Source organism: Ctenopharyngodon idella, chromosome 18, assembly GCF_019924925.1.
Source record: "Ctenopharyngodon idella isolate HZGC_01 chromosome 18, HZGC01, whole genome shotgun sequence".
NCBI lineage: Eukaryota > Metazoa > Chordata > Actinopteri > Cypriniformes > Xenocyprididae > Ctenopharyngodon > Ctenopharyngodon idella.
The window spans coordinates 7,595,230-7,611,501 of NC_067237.1; the positions used below are offsets into that span (position 1 = coordinate 7,595,230).

The 16,272-nt window shown below is 41.3% G+C and overlaps 1 protein-coding gene across 1 annotated transcript; it reads right to left on the reverse strand.

Moving 5' to 3' along the window:
• Nucleotides 1-2,111: 2,111 nt before the first annotated feature.
• Nucleotides 2,112-12,520, reverse strand: LOC127499894 (sodium- and chloride-dependent GABA transporter 2-like). Its single transcript, XM_051870598.1, has 14 exons — nucleotides 12,131-12,520; nucleotides 11,902-12,036; nucleotides 11,170-11,310; nucleotides 10,985-11,072; nucleotides 10,165-10,297; nucleotides 9,771-9,905; nucleotides 7,119-7,222; nucleotides 6,800-6,924; nucleotides 6,548-6,660; nucleotides 5,733-5,870; nucleotides 3,076-3,178; nucleotides 2,875-2,975; nucleotides 2,525-2,695; nucleotides 2,112-2,324 (listed from the first exon to the last, which is right to left on the reverse strand). The coding sequence occupies exons 1-14, from the start codon at nucleotides 12,267-12,269 to the stop codon at nucleotides 2,184-2,186; spliced, it is 1,767 nt and encodes a 588-aa protein (XP_051726558.1). The 5' UTR covers nucleotides 12,270-12,520; the 3' UTR covers nucleotides 2,112-2,183.
• Nucleotides 12,521-16,272: the final 3,752 nt, after the last annotated feature.

Sequence of the window (16,272 nt, forward strand, 5' to 3'; positions counted from 1 at the left end):
GCATAAATAATAGAAGAAACAAACAAAAACATGGCGAAGGAGTACACAGTCAATTGGGATGATTTTTTATAAGACTTGGGAGGAGGCTAAGTGAGACTCGCATTTCGCATTTGGTGTGTGCATCTGTATAATGTGTCCGTGCGGTAAATGTATGCGTGCTGATGCGTGCATATGTAGTATTTAGGTTCTAAAGGGTTAATATATGTCCCAAAGCAATGCCAGGAAACTTGATGCCCTGAACCTTGAACTGGATATTCACCAGAGACACAACCCGCTTGAACTGATCAATCACAACAAGTATCTCTTTTCCAGGCAAAATCCCTCTCAAAGGCATTAAATCCATACCAAATCTTGGGAAATTATCTAAAAGAAACCCTATCGGGCTCCAGAGGCCTAATACCAAGTAACACAGAATGAGATAAACCAAACGCATGCCATGGGAATAATGCTATGGGATTTATTCTGAGTGCCTCGTAGATGCCTGAGGTTCATCCAGGCACCCTGTGGAGAAAAGTAATTTCAGCCGATTGTAGTCATGATCTCGTTCTTTTTGTCACTATCCAAAGTTCATCACCATAGGTGAGAGTCGGAACATAGATCAATTGGTAAATTTTCTGAGGGGATTTTATTTTCCCCTCAGGCTCAGTTCCCTTTTCACCACGATGGTCTGGTACAATGACTGCATTATAGATACTGCTGCACTGATCCACCTAGCAAGTTCCATTTAGGGAAGCAACATGCTCTTTACCTGAAGTAGGCAATCCATCTTTTTCTGGCTGAGAATCATCGTCATCCCCCCAGTTCACACTCGGCTGCAAACTACTTATGCAAGTGAACAGTACCACAAGAGGTTCCCAGGGAACCGGGACCGAATCTGCATCGGTTGTCCCCTATAGAAAGATCAAGGAGAGAGAGACTCTGCCCAGAAAAGGGGTATATTGGGGCCCTCTCCTGGAGCCAGGCCTGGGAGAATAGCTTGAAGGAGAATGTCTAGCCCATGGGCCCCAGTTGGGCTAAACCTGAGCAAACAACATAGGGCCATCTACTCACAACTTTAGGGGACCGATGCAATGCACAATAGGTGGCATGTAGAGAAGGGGGGGCCCCATGTGGACAGGAGCCAGGTTGGCAGTCAGTTAAGAGGACTTCTGAAATGAATTGATGCATTTGTGTAAGACAAATATCCTTATTTAAAACTTTATAAAGTAAAATAACGAGCTTCCGACACGACAGCCATATGCATTCGACTTGCGTCTAAAAAGTGTTACACAATGACATGACGTTGTACACTATGTCCTATGTTACAACGCATAGTACGTCATGTCATTGTGTACTACGTCGCGGAAGGTAGCGCTTTTTAGACATATGTCGAATGCGTATGGCAAATGAGTGCCATACATGGGGTAAATACATGAGTAAATTATGGGGTAATTTTCATTTTTGGGTGAAATAACCCTTTAAGCTTTCAGACCCTGACAGAATTATTTACAAATTACAGTTGGGTTGGTTAAGTTGGGATTGGTATAAAAAACTGCAGAACACTGGCCCTACAGGACAAGAGTTGAAGAGCCCTGCTCTATGGAGTTCAGCTGCTGGATCTATCATAGGGTCATGTCTTCTATAATGAAGAATCATCTGTAATGAGTTTTAGATAGCAAGGGTAGGATCTAAATGCAATGTATTTAATGAAAAAATAATCACAAGGGTACAAGGAACTCAGGAACAAGAAACGAAACAAGAACTAAGACTAAAACCAAGAACTAAGACCCATAAACTAGACCCAGATGGACCAAACCTGACAATGAACAGGAAACAATGAAACATGAGGGCTAAATACACAAGGATTAATTGGGAAAACAAGACACAGGTGAGAACAAAGAGGAAGTCACAAGGGGAAACAATAAACAGACAAGTTCTGTGTACTGTGCAGTACTTCCTGATGAGAGCCAGAAACATTCCTAATTTTTTTTTTTTTTAGTCTGAATTAAAGAATTGAGACCAGAAATACAGAGTTTGTCTGAAACAACCTGGTTTAGGCATATCCTCTGACTCTAACCTGTGTGTTGAGGAAAGATTACCTGTTGCTTATGATGAAAAAATAAATTTTGAGCTTTGTTTCTGCAGGTTTTTATTTACTAGAATAGTAATGAAAAGACTGATTACAAAATACAATCATTTTTCTTTCAAAGTCCATTTTGATGTTCCTCTGTGTTCGTCCTGACTAAGTCTTCCATCTCTGCAGTGAAAGCAGTTTCCTTCATTTCAGCTAATTGTTTAGAGGTGAGAGGAAGCTCTGTATCAGGACTACACAGGTGATGCCAACGCTGTCAAGACACACAAATACAGGGAAACAACAGTTAGGTAGAACTGAAATTTGAAAGCAGATTAGATTCTCTTGGTTAGTTGAGTATATTAGCATTAGTTAAATAGTTATACATTTGCATCCCTGTTTTGATCTCATCTGAGATCCCGGAGACTTGTTTATCTTTTCAAATGTCAGGGATGAACATCTTTTCATCCTCACCTGTTTCATACTCCCTTTCTCAGCACACATTCGGCCCAGTGCCCATGCAGGCACCAGCAGAATGGAGGACAGGGCTAGTAACCAGCCTAGTGCGTACGCCCAATCCGGGTACACATACCAGCGGTTAAATGTCAGGGGCTGGTACTCCACCATAGAACAGATGAAGGACAACTGTGAATGGACAGAGGAAAAAGAGAAATGGTGAAAAAGGATGGGAAAGAAAAAGGATAGTAAGAGCTGAATACAACTGAAGTGGTTATGGTTAAGAATGCTTCAGGAATTCACAACCAAATAGTATCCATTAAGACAAGACAAACCCAAAATGATGCTTGAAATGCAGAGACACTCACCAGGGACACGAGAGGAGTCAGGTATTTCCAGCACAGCATGAATATGTAGTTGGGGCGTGACTTTGTCATGTCTTCAATAATGTCAAACATTCTCTCAGCCCCTGTGGTGTGTAGAGGAATTAGCATTAATGGCTTTCCAGGATTGCCAGTGTATTCTGTTGGCTTTATTATGTTATGGTCTGTAGCCTGTGTTCGACTCACCAAAAATCCAACCCATGGCCAGAGACTCAAATACAGACAGGAATAGAACACAGGCTCCATTACAGGCATAGTAGTCAAACAACTGGAATACGTACATCCCCCCCTGCAGGTCACAATAAACCATTACAGCCAGGGCCAGATTAAAGTACTGTGGTGGTAAAAATATAAAATGCAGATAAATTAAATAAAATTGCACAGGCCCTCAATCTTAAAGCTCTGGGAATTTTTAGAAGTTAAAATAGGTTTCTTTTAAAACTTCACTGTGAAGTTTCAGCTCAAAATATCCCACAGATCATTTATTATACCATAAATACACCTTTTTGGGGGGAGGCAAAAACATGCTGTTTTCAGATGTGTATCTTTTAAAGTTGGCATAAAACAGAAATTGTGATCATCTGATCTGAGTGAAACAGCTTTTTGAATGAAATGAATAGGATCATTGAGCTTCTGCTCCCCACCCCCTTTTCACGAGTTCACACTTACAAATAATCAGAATTATCAGTAAAAGAATGCGTATTTGAGGAACATTGGTGAGTCAGCTACATATTTATAGGCCTCCTCTTAAGCTGATTGGGTAGATCATTTGAACGTTGCTCCTCCCGAACTTTGTTAATAAAACATCATGTGGAAGAGGGCTATGCCTTACAGCTTGTGCCTTGAATACTCAGAAAAAGAAAAGAAAATCAATATGGTTGCTACTGTAAATAATGGAGTTCAGCCCTGCTAGCATGAACCAGATTCGGACACTGAATAAAGAGACACTCCAGTGGAAGGAATAACTTTGAGAATGCACCATGACGATTCTGAATGGTTAGTTGATCAATTTATATAATTTTTAATATTTGTAATTTTTTTTTTTTTTTTTTTCTCAGTTGTTTTGCAATGATGGATGTGCAACACACTAAATACTTTAATGATGTTCACTATGCGCTATGAAAGGACATTATACATGCAGTATACTTTTTGTGGTGGTTATGTTGCATCATACACGTTTATTAATTGTACAGGTGCTCATTCAGCTCCATTCAATTCACATTTATTTGTATTGTGCTTTTCACAATACATATCCTTTCAACCACCCCGGAACGCGATTTTTACAATGAAACGCGATTGGGCTAGTTTTGGGCTAGTTTTCAGTAGGAATTAAGCGCATTATGTTGTGAAAACCTGGCAACCCTGATAGGATGGCTATAAAGTCAGAGAATATATACTACATGTAGACAGAATAGGTATCGTTTCGCTTAATTACAGTTAATTTCTATTATCCGATTTTATTTACGTCATATCATGACACTGTCACTTGTAGTCTGTTACGGTTTTGTTTTCTCTGTGTTCTGTTCCTGTTTTGCCAACATGTGTTCTCTAGTTAGTTTACTCGTTTGTTAATTAGTCCTGCACACCTGATACAATCTCGACTCCTGATACAGGAGCCGGCCAATACGAACCCACGTTCAGACATAAACACTGAAGCTCTGCAACGAAAACAGCATAGCAGTATGACAGGGGACAGACGAATTTGTTGAATAAAGTCGTTATTTTTGTTTTGTTTTTGCGCACAAAAAGTGTTCTCGTCGCTTCATAATATTAAGGTTGAACCATTGTAGTCACATCGCCAGTTTTAACTATGTCTTTAGTACCTTTCTAGACCTCAAAAGGTGCAATGTCGTTCCTGCCTATGTGTGGATCAGATACCCTCAGATTTCATCAAAAATATCTTAATTTGTGTTCCGAAGACAAACTAAGGTCTTACGGGTTTGGAACGACATGAGGGTGAGTACTTAATGACAGAAATTTAATTTTTGGGTGAACTAACCCTTTAATAATGATATTTACCACAAGGGCATTTTTTTCCTTTATCGTCCTGAATCTTCTTAAATGAATGCTTTATCTTTTATTTCAAATATTTGTTCAATAAATTAGAATCAATAAATTAATACATAAAAAAAAAATCGCGTACACTGAAAAACTACAAATAATGCATTAAATATTGTTATTCTTTAAATATTTTTAATGGATGAAATTAAACCACCAGTAGGTGGCGGCAAATAACCGTCTAGAGTCATTGATTCATTCTATAAAACGATTCGTTCAAACAACTGATTTATTCAAGAATTAGGCAGTTGTTTACTGTCTGACTCAACCGATTCTTTCAAAATGCTGAATCATTCAGTAATGCAACACACTACTGAGTGTTAATTGCTGTGAGACGATATGGTTCGTTGATTGGATGAACACATGCTATACGCACACCGGCACACGAATTTCACAAAAAGCTGTGTAAACACACGGTTTACTCCGTGAACACGGAAACCGGCTTACGTCACTTCAGAGTTCCTATTTGCGATGTGAATCCAACCAGGAAAATTGCTCTGAGGGAAAGTTCCTATAACTGAGTTCCTTTAACTACCCAGTGCGAAATCCCCTATTGACTTCCATAGTATGGAGAAAAAAAACTGTTTGTTTACCCACATTATTTAAAATATCTTACTCTGTGTTCAGCAGAAGAAAGAAATTCATACAGGTTTAGAACAACTTGAGGGTGAGTATATGATGACAGAATTTTCATATTTGGGTGAACATTAGGCAATTATAGGTAACAAATATTTAACTTTTGTTCATTTTAATCTTTCTCACACACAAACCCACTCTCCTCTTACCTCTGTAACCATGATGAGTTGTCCAAAGAAGCAAGTGAGACAGAAGACTAGGAGTAAAATTTCTCGTCGTCCTGCTTTGCGCAGCACCGCAGGGAAGAGGTCCATCACTGATGTTATGACAGCTTCCATTGAAGCAAACTTCAACGGGAAAGTCATATAGGTTTGGTATGACATGAGGGTGAGTAAATGATGACAGTATTTTCATTGTTAGGTGCACCGTCCCTGTAACACACTGGAAGCTGTTTTTACAACTAACACCAAAAGATCCCAAAGGATTTGCAGATTTGTCTTTACAGTCCACAAATCTGAAAATCACTCTAAATAAAATGTTTGCAGTTCATGAACTCCAGTATTTACCCTGTGTTTTTCCATGTCAATATTTTTTGGGATACTCTGCACATATTTGTATGGAAGCTTGTTTCTGCCACTAAATATAAAATAAAAAAGGTAATTGCGATTTTTTTTATCTCACAATTATGACTTCTTATAAGAATAAGAAGTCAGAAGTCCCCCCCCCATGAATTGGACTTCATAACTCGCCATTGTGAGAATAAATATATTTTTAACAAAAAAAATTATATTTAAAAAATATAATTATTACATGTAATTATATTCTTAATTACAAATATAAATGCTAAATCTAAATATGAAACACATTCAGAGAACATGCAAATTAGTGTTTAAACAATTATATTTAACAATGTATTTTTGTTTGATGAATCAATTTATATTGTCATTCTTTCAATATTTCAAACAAACATTTGTAGTCATTTGCAGTTTTTGGTTCAAGGTATTACAACGTGTGTATCTGATACCTGTGTGTCTAGCCCCAGGAAAATAATCATGATAAAGAAACAAACAGCCCACAACTGAGGGAAAGGCATCATAGCTACTGCCTGAGGGTAAGCTATGAATGCTAGTCCTGGACCTGACAGAGAAAGAGAGATATTATTTTAAGCTTTCCGTGTTCTTAGTCATTACTTTAGTACAGTCTCGGTTTACAACATTTCATTATGCTTACAGTTGTATTATAATACCTCCTGTGTTTTTATGAAATATTGGATTACCTGATTCTGCCACCTCTTCAATGGGGACGCCCTGCTCTTGGGCCATGAAGCCCAAAACAGAGAACACAGCAAAGCCAGCCACAAAACTGGTGCCGCTGTTCAGAAGGCAAAGCCACAAGCAGTCCCTGATAGACATATATAAAAACACATATCGTCTTAACATTTGTTGGCTGAGTTTTACAAGAAGCAGTATACATACATTTTCAAGAACATCTCGCTCATAGTGTACAACATAACAAATAGTTAATTCTTCAGTTGTTGACTCGTTCATATGCTCATTCTTTGGTACTGTAATTTTACTGAAAGCACCAATACTAACCTGTAGCAGTTGTTGTTGTATTTATTGTAGCTGCCAAGAACAGTGAGAGTGCCAACAGACACACTGTAGGAAAATAAGATCTGAGCTCCAGCCTCCAACCAAACCTACACACAAAGAGCACCTCAATTTCAATATAATAATACTTTTTTTTTTTTTTTTTTTTTTTTTTTAATTGATTTAAACAAAACTTTGTTTAGATACTGTTATGTTTATTTTTATGTATGATTTTTTTTTTTTTTTTTAATTTGTGGTAAAGTGTTATATTAGGTGTTTAACTACTAAGTAAAAAATTGTTAGGTTAGGTACAATGTACTTATTGTGATGATGTTGTATTGTAAAACACTTTTGCTGCTATTGAGGTGGGATACAGGTAAGGTTTGTTCCCTGTTTCATGTCTGGATGGTTTCCTGATCCTGGTGTCATCTTTTTAGTTCTTTTTAGTTCCCGTTGATTAGTCCTGATTGTTCCCAGGTGCTTGTGTATATATAGCCCTTTTGTTTTTCTTGTTCTTGCTCAATCTCTGGATTTATGTAAATGGTCCCGTGTCCCTGTTCTCTGCGATCCTTGTTTCCCGGTTCTTGTTTTACTTTTTGTGTTTAATAAACAACCCTTGCATTTAGATCCATGTCTCTGCCTGCCAACTTATCTGCTCCTCTGAGTTACAGAATGACTAAGCAAAATATAGATCTAGCAAGGGTTTGTCTCATCCTCCTTTGCCAGGGCAAGTGGTCCCTCAGGTAGCTCACCTGTGAGTTTTTGGACATGGCTCACCACACCCAATTTCTGGACAGTTCACTCATTTTATTTTATCATTCTGGTCTGAATGAACGATAACATCAGATCACAACTTTTCTGTGTTGGTCTTTGAGGGAAATTTTGTAAATTTGTGGAACATGCTCTTCTGCTGAGCGGATCCCTCTTCACTGTAGGAAAGGTGGAGGAGGATCCATTTCTTCTGGGAAAGTGCACGACACCACAGGCATATAAAGCAGGGAGATAATGAGTAGAACTAATTAACAGGTGTGGGAACTAATTAACAGCCAGGGAAACTAACTAGGGAGCTAAGGAAAACAGAAACAGAGCAAACTAAAACAGGACATATGCATTACAGTATTCCCCCCGGGAAGGCGCATCCCCGCACAGTCCAACTGAGGAAGGCGGGAGGGGGCTCTGGAGGAGGACGTGGAAGGGCAGGAGACAAGTGCAGGTGACGGTGGGAGAAACCAGGTTGGCAATGACCGTGGGATGAGCCAGGAGCAGGAATAGCCAGGCAGGGACCCAGAGTGCAGCCAAGATGAAAGCCCATGGTGGAGTCAATGGAGGGAGGAGCCATGTGTGGGGTTTTGGCTGTTGACTCCACGAGGCTGACCGATGGAGATAAGGCTGATCGATGTGGAGCCCTGGACACAGACGGAGAGCAGATGGAACTGGGGGCGACACAGATGGTCCTGAAGGCCGAGGCGGAGCCGCAGTGACGAGTGTCCGAGGTGTAGCCAGGGTGCCTGAGAACTGAGGTGGAGCCGGAGGGAAGGCGGAGCCAGACGGAGCCGAAGGTGTGGAGAAATGGAGCGAAGTGGATGGCTTGGAGGTCCATGGCACAGACATGATGACATTTATGCAAGGCAGAGCCAGAGGGACAAGGGAGCCTGGTGGAGCCATAAGGACGATGGTATCTGGTGGAGCTCAGGAGGGAGGAACCAAGGCAGAGCCGACAGGTCGAAGGGCTGAGGTGGAGTGACAGGATCAATGGTGGGGATCCACTTGCCTGGACGAAGCTGAAGACCTGAGGCAAATCCACAAAATATAGTGGCATTAGAGGAGAAGACAAGGGCTGAAGGGAACCAGTGGAGGTGGGGCTGGTGAACTGTCTGACTTTTGAAGAGGAGGCCGGAGAGGGAAGCTGAGCAGGAACTCTGGAGACACAGGAGACTTTGAGCTGGGTGGAACCAGTGGGGACGCAGGAGACTCTGAACTGGGTGGAAACACAGGAGACTTCAAGCTGGATGGGACCAGCGGGGATGGGAGATTAAGGTAAGCATCCTCTTCTAAGTCATCATAAAAACAGTTTGCAGAGGCCAGCTGCAGCTCACCCTCAGTGGTGGGAGTGTGGGCAGGGTCTTCCTCCATTCATGTGAACTACACTAATAGTCCCACAGCCACACACCTGGTCAGACTCTCCTCAGGGCTCAGGCTCTGGGACGATGGTAGGCTTAGTCCTCATGTCTAATTCCTCTCAAGGACCATTCTCTGAGAGTCGTCCGGATACTTTGTTAGGCACACCAGATCTAAAAAGTCACCAGTGTGGTCCTCCGGAGAATGGTCCAGGAAGGTCCATTTGTGAGGGGGGAGAGGAAAAAAAGAAGAATCCAAAATAAACAGTTCTTAATCATATAATCCAAACAAACACGCAGGAGATCTTAGGAGGAAAACTACAGAACGCTAAACATAAACATTACTGGACCAAGAAACTGAGGAAACCAAGGGTATAAAAAGCAGGGAGATAATAAGTAGATCAGAAACAGGTGTGGGAACTAATTAACAGCCAGGGAAACTAACTAGAGAACTAAGGAACACAGGAACAGAGCAAACCGTGTGAAAATGAAACTAAAATAGGAAATAACCCATACAGGTAGAGGGAAGATGGTTGATTACTTGTGGGTCAGTGAGACGGGCCGGTTCAGGGTACAGGTAAAACATAACCCCCTGCAGAGCTCCAGGAAGAGTCAACCCACGAATTAGCAACACCAGTAGCATCACATAAGGAAATGTGGCTGTGAAATACACCACCTAAAGTTCAGGCACAAGAAAGGGACGTGTTAATTTGATGCCAAAAAATGAAACAATTGATGTAACCAATGGAGATTGTTGTTGTCCTTCTGCCACATAGCTGAAAGATATTTGTTCTCTCCTGCACACCTACTATACACTTAAAAGAAAACCAATGTGAGCAATGTGACAAAATGCTAATTTAATTTCTTACCAATAACTAGGACTAATATTGACTTTATCGAAAGTAATAGATAAATAAAGTGACATTCTTGCACACCTTGCCTGTAGATTTGACTCCTTTCCAGATACAGAAATAACATATGATCCACATTGCAATGAGACACAGAAGAATCTCCCAGTTGATCTTACCGACCTCTTCAATACCCTCAGAGAGCACCAGCACTCTTTTTCTGTAAAGAGAGAGACCCATCAAATTTTTCTTTTCTTGTTATGAACATAGTTTAAAATTAATTTGCTTAACCCTGCTGTTTTAGGGTCTATATGACCCTAGACCCTCTTTAAGTAGTGAAAAAACATATCCATCATCATTTTTTTTTTTTTATCCTGAGATTTAAAGAAAAGATATTTTCAGAAATGTAATTTTGACTTAATGATAATGTGTCTGATATCCACTTACAAGCGACTGCACACAAATGATACTGACCCCAATTGACAGTAATGGATTTTCACAAGTTTTTATCTGTCAGTTTGGTAGGTACCAATTCATCAATACAAAATGTCCACAAACCACACACACACACACACACACACACACACACACACACACACACACACACACACACACATCCTTTGAGGTCTGACTGGGGTCAGATTGACCCCAAACAAGTAATGTTACTATTTTGGAAAACATAAGCTTTATTTTATGACAAACAAAAGAGATGCATATCCTTTTTCCAGTAGATAAGTATAGAATATGTACAATAATATATATATATATATATGCCCTGTGACCCCAACCAACGAGGAAGTGAAGTGGATCTCAACAGAAAATAAGGGTTAATTACTATAAAATTTGTTAGTGCAGAATGTTCATGCAAGACTCTGTATCACAATTTGCAACTTGTGTATTTATTTACTCCCAGAACTCAGTAGCTGCAGGTGTTGAATTAAGAAGAGATGTCCGGTTGATGGTCAAATTCTTTGCAGCAAGATTTACACAGTCATCTAAGACAGAGAAAAAATATTGAGATATTCATCAGATGGCACTTATTGTTTATAGTTTTAATGTTACTTTTGTTTATTTATTTATTTAGATTATCACCTGTATTCCAGGTGTTGTCACAGCTGGCCCATGGCAGTTGGGAGCTGAAAGAGAAGAAGAGGTAGAAAAGCGCCCATGCCAGAATGATGATGTAATACATGCAGGTGTACAGAAGAATCAGTTGTCCTGCATAGCCAATACCTGACGAAAGCAAACAGAAACACTGACTAGAAGAGAATCAAAAAGAGAAAATTAATGAGAGAGTTAAAGGATGATTTACCCAGTGCAAATGAATATCTGTTGCTCTTACACTATATGCACTTTGAATTTTGGTTCTTTCTACTGATTATTTATTAAACCAGATGGTTTCTTTTGAAGTCGTTTTCTACTGGATCAAATGTTCATATTCTTCATTTAAATAAAAAAGGAAATAGCTGATATAATGAAATAAATGGTTTCAGTCACACTATTTAAAGGTTTTTTACAGTGTAATTATACATTTAAATACTGAGTAATATTAATTAATAGCATATATTTTCTATAGGGTTAGGATTGGGAATAGGACTTAGTTTAGGGTTAGTTGCATGTAATTATTCATAATTTACTGATTTTACTGGAGTAAGTGCATGTAACATATGTAACAGACACTGTAAAACAGAGTGTTTCTTTGCCACTGTGACGTGTATACAACTGCATGACATTAAAAGTGTTTGCATGCAAAAAGATTAACACAATTTCATTAAAAAAGTATAAATCTTTTATAAAGAGATGTGTTGTTTCTACAACTCTCACCCTCAACCAGTGGACAGAGGCGATGCCAACATGTAATGCCCCCTTCCTGTGTGTACTGTCCCATTGCAGTCTCTAGTAGGAACAGAGGCATCCCGCAGGTAACAACAAACACCATGTAGGGTATCAGGAATGCCCCTGAGAACACAGCAGTACAATAACACATAATACCACTGAAAGAATTCTAAATCCATGAATGTATTGCATATTTAGTTCACTGCTGGTTTCATACCTCCTCCATACTTGTAGCAGAGGTAAGGAAATCTCCACACATTACCCAGTCCAATCACATTCCCCGCCACAGCCAGAAGAAACTCTGCTTTACTACCCCAGTGCCCTCTCTCCTCTATTTGTCCATCTATTCTGTCCATTCCACACAGTTTTCATACGGTTCCACAAAGGTCCAGGCAGCCCTAATTCTGCAGTGGTGGTACAGAAGTACTGAATTCTGGTTAGTTAAAAGTTTATACATATGAATCAAGCTATTCATTGACTGATCCGCCCCAGCTGAACTGACAACCACAGTTACATTATTTTAGAGAAAAAAGAAAGAAAGAAAGAAAAACAAAATTTAGTAAATCAGTATGATACAAAATTATATTTTTATGTAAGTAGGTTCAAATTAGTAAAATAACTTGACTAAGTGAAATAATGCAAAATGGCTAGTTTTAAAAACATGGTTTGATTAACCCTTTGACGCGTACGATCACACCGGTGTGATCAGTCTTGGCTGGCCCCAGGAGCGTACGATCACACTGGTGTGATTAGAACGTTCAGCGCCTCACGTGATCAACTGCCAAATTCAAATGTGCTTGCGCACTTTGGCTGACGCTAAACCAGAGACGGACGCGCACAGCGCTTTCATATATCACATATATGCAGTGTTTTCAACCAAATAATGTTTATTTTAGGTTTCAGACATTTAAATACACATGAGTACTAACAAAACAATATATTTAGAGTTTGTATAATACACAATGATGTCTATAGAAGCGGAAATAACAACCCTTCCCATTATAATTAGACGACACGTTTTATTCATATCAGATACACATTGTGAAAGTAACTTTAAAGTTTACTCTATTCTTCCCCAGTTCACCGACTCACTTTCATGTATTTCGGGAGAAGTGGATGAATTCACGTGTTGTTAAATCCAACAGATCCGATTCTCTGTGTGGCGCAAACTAACATGGCGGCGCCCATCGCGCATATGGCTCAATTAATGCGATCATCATAAAGGTGTGTAAACAGCAAAACAAATCCACTTGCACAAATTTGACAATCAGAATATCAGATATTTCATGCTATAGCTAACAAATTTGTGAATATTTTGAATAAAAAAGGAAAAATTAAATAAAAGCAGATCATCAGTCATACAGCGCTGTGGTGTGTTATGTGACAAGCAATGACGCGTCACCATGGAAACAATAAAGTGATACGTTCTAAATAACGGTCGCCTTGAAAAAACTCACGCTGGGGGGTCAGCCAGAATATTTTAAACTTACATGCGAAAGTGTTAATCAATATGTAAAACCTACAGCCTCGAGTCTAGGAAGACATTCATGCAGCCAACTAGTGCTTCCATTTAACGTTTAACCAAGGAGTAACAATAGATTACTGTTCGTAACACTGGTTCTCTGAAACATCGAGTGGAGAGATTCACCTATGGGAAAGGTATCCATACCTAACCTCTGCAGAAGCATCTAATTGCGCCAAGTCTGGCTTGACAGACAGGAGTGCATGTACAATTACAGTTAGGGAACCCGCCTAACACCTGATTGCATAAAAGATCTTCCCTCAGAAAGCTTATTTGCTTCTCGTGCAGCAAGAGTGGTGGATTTCTCCAAATGATGTTTCAGAGAACCAGGGTAAGTCTGCAGGAGTGCATCCTGCTTGGCGATTGATATGTGCTACAGCTGTGGTTCTGTGTTGTCTGGAATCAGCTATTTTGTTTCCCTGTTGAGCTGGTGGCCTATGGCCCATATGAGGAAGGTTAGATGGCCATGTGGCCATGTATGGCATAGCACAGATTTCCTGGGGAGACAAAGTTTGAAAGCGTCATCTTTGTTCTTTTTAATTTGTCACAGCGCTGCTGCATCAAATTAATGGCAGGGCTAAAGAGAGCTTGACCAGGCCTGCTGGCTTGGACAGCCCAACAGGCATTATGGAGAATCAAATCATTAATGTATGACAGTTCATCCTGGTATGTCGAGAGCAAAGAGGAGATGTTAAAGGATCTAACAGCCAAAGCTGAAGCTTAATAGGAAGCGGAGAATCAATCCATTTTGCTGAGGAGGGGTGAGCAGAGATTAATGTGTCTGAGCGGGATTAAGGTGTCTGGCAATTGAAAACTCAATGGTGCGGGGTCACCCAATGCCAGGGGGCTGCCATGTCCTTAACTTCAAGACCCACAAGGGTCTTGTTTTAGGTCAAGCAAATCTCCACAGCAGTGTTTCATGTACTTAGCACATGCAAAGAGGACAGAGAGAAGCTGCATTCTAGAGCTAGATTACTATCATACAGTACACATTCCTCTCTTAGTCCATAGCACTTTGAGGTGTCCCCTGGGTGTGCACTGTCACCTCCGCCCTATGCAGTATCCACCTTAAGCTTTTGGTGCTTATTGGGAAGCACCAGGCAGTGGCTGCAATTCTCAGGGAATTTGAGGGCTTCTTCCTCTTGTTTGAGTCCCATGCAAACCATGAAGAAAGGATGCAAATCCTTTGCTGCAATGAGTGATCCACATGTGACCTGGCAGGTATGCGACAGAAGGAGGTCTTACAAAGCACATATGAACTGGCATAGGCGGTGATACATATGGAAGATCTCTGAGGTAACCCAGCCAACAGGGTGGACAAGTTTCAATGTCAGAGATAGCAAGAGTAGTCTTGCCAAGGGAAAGACACGTGCTACCAAAGGAGGCTTACTGTGGAAATACACACGTAGGATTGCCCAGAGGGGGAATCATGACACATGGAGGCACCTAGTCTGGCACAAGGGCTGACCGACTGGGCATGCACACAGGTGCCAGACATCAACAGTGCTGGAAGAACCCAGGGTTCTGAACTGTGGAACTCACCTGAGGAGAATAGTGCACGCATCCAGTCCGTGGAGTGGAATGGCGCAGCAAGCTGAGCAGGCCCTACACTGAGCAGGTCCTACTTACTGGCTAGAAGGGGCAAGTATATGGGAGGACACAGGCTCTACACTGAGATTATAAAATCTCACAAATGTGTTAGGTGTCGCCCAGTCTGCAGCTCTACAAATATCTGTTATCGAGGCATCAACGCCCAGGAGGAAGCGACACTCCTGGTTGAGTGTGCTTTCACCCCTAGGGTGCATGGCAGGTCTTGAGCCTGGTAAGCCAAGACTATAGCATCAACTATGCAGTGGGATAACCTCTGCTTGGAGACAGCCGTTCCCTTCTGCTGGCCTCCAAAACAGACAGAGAGCTGGTCTGAGGTCCTAAAGCACTGAGTTCTGTCTACGTACACAAATGTGTTAGGTGAGTTGCTCCATGCAACAGGAGCGTAGATACACCGGTTGATGTATGCTACGGTCGCAGTGTTGTCCGTCTGGACCAGAATGTGCTTGCCCTTCAGCAGGGCCCTGAAGCAGTGCAGAGCAAGCCGTACTGTTAGCAACTCGAGGCAATTGACATGCCACTGAAGTAGGGGTCCTGTCCAGGAACCTGACCGCTGCGGATGCCATATGCCCTAGGATCCTCTGAAATAGTTTCAGTGGGACCACTCTCTTGACCTCAAGTTGACTCAGGCAATTCAGCAGCGACTGAGCGCGCTCGCTCATAAGCTGCATGAACTTGGCGACTGAGTCTATTTCCATACCGAAAAGAGATCCTCTGCACGGGGGAGATTTTGCTCTTTTCCCAGTTGACCCGAAGGCCCAGACGGGTGAGGTGTCTGAGCACCAGGTCCCTGTGCTCACACAATTGTTCTTGACAGTGAGCCAGAATCAGCCAGTCGTCGAGATGAGAATGCGAACACCCTGTTCGCTAAATGTGAATCAAGAGCCCTCTCCGTGACCTTCGTGAAGACGCGGGAAGACAGGGATAACCCGAATGGGAGAACCAGCGAGGTGGAACAGATAGCCCTGACATGGTAGGCCCAGCATCCCTTAATGAGGGCGGAGTGCATACACTCATCTGGTTCCTTGTAATGGCAGAGGGGGCATAAGAAGGCTTGCCGTTCTCGGGCCGCCTCTGACTACTGGTGACAAAGGAAGAGGGGGACGAGAGCGGCGAGGTATTCGCCTACTGTCATCTGCACCCTCTTGGGACCCAGAGGTAGAGGAAACAGCTTTTCTTTGTGAGAATTTGGGTACCGCCGGCCAAGAGGCCAGTGGCGGAACAGAAAG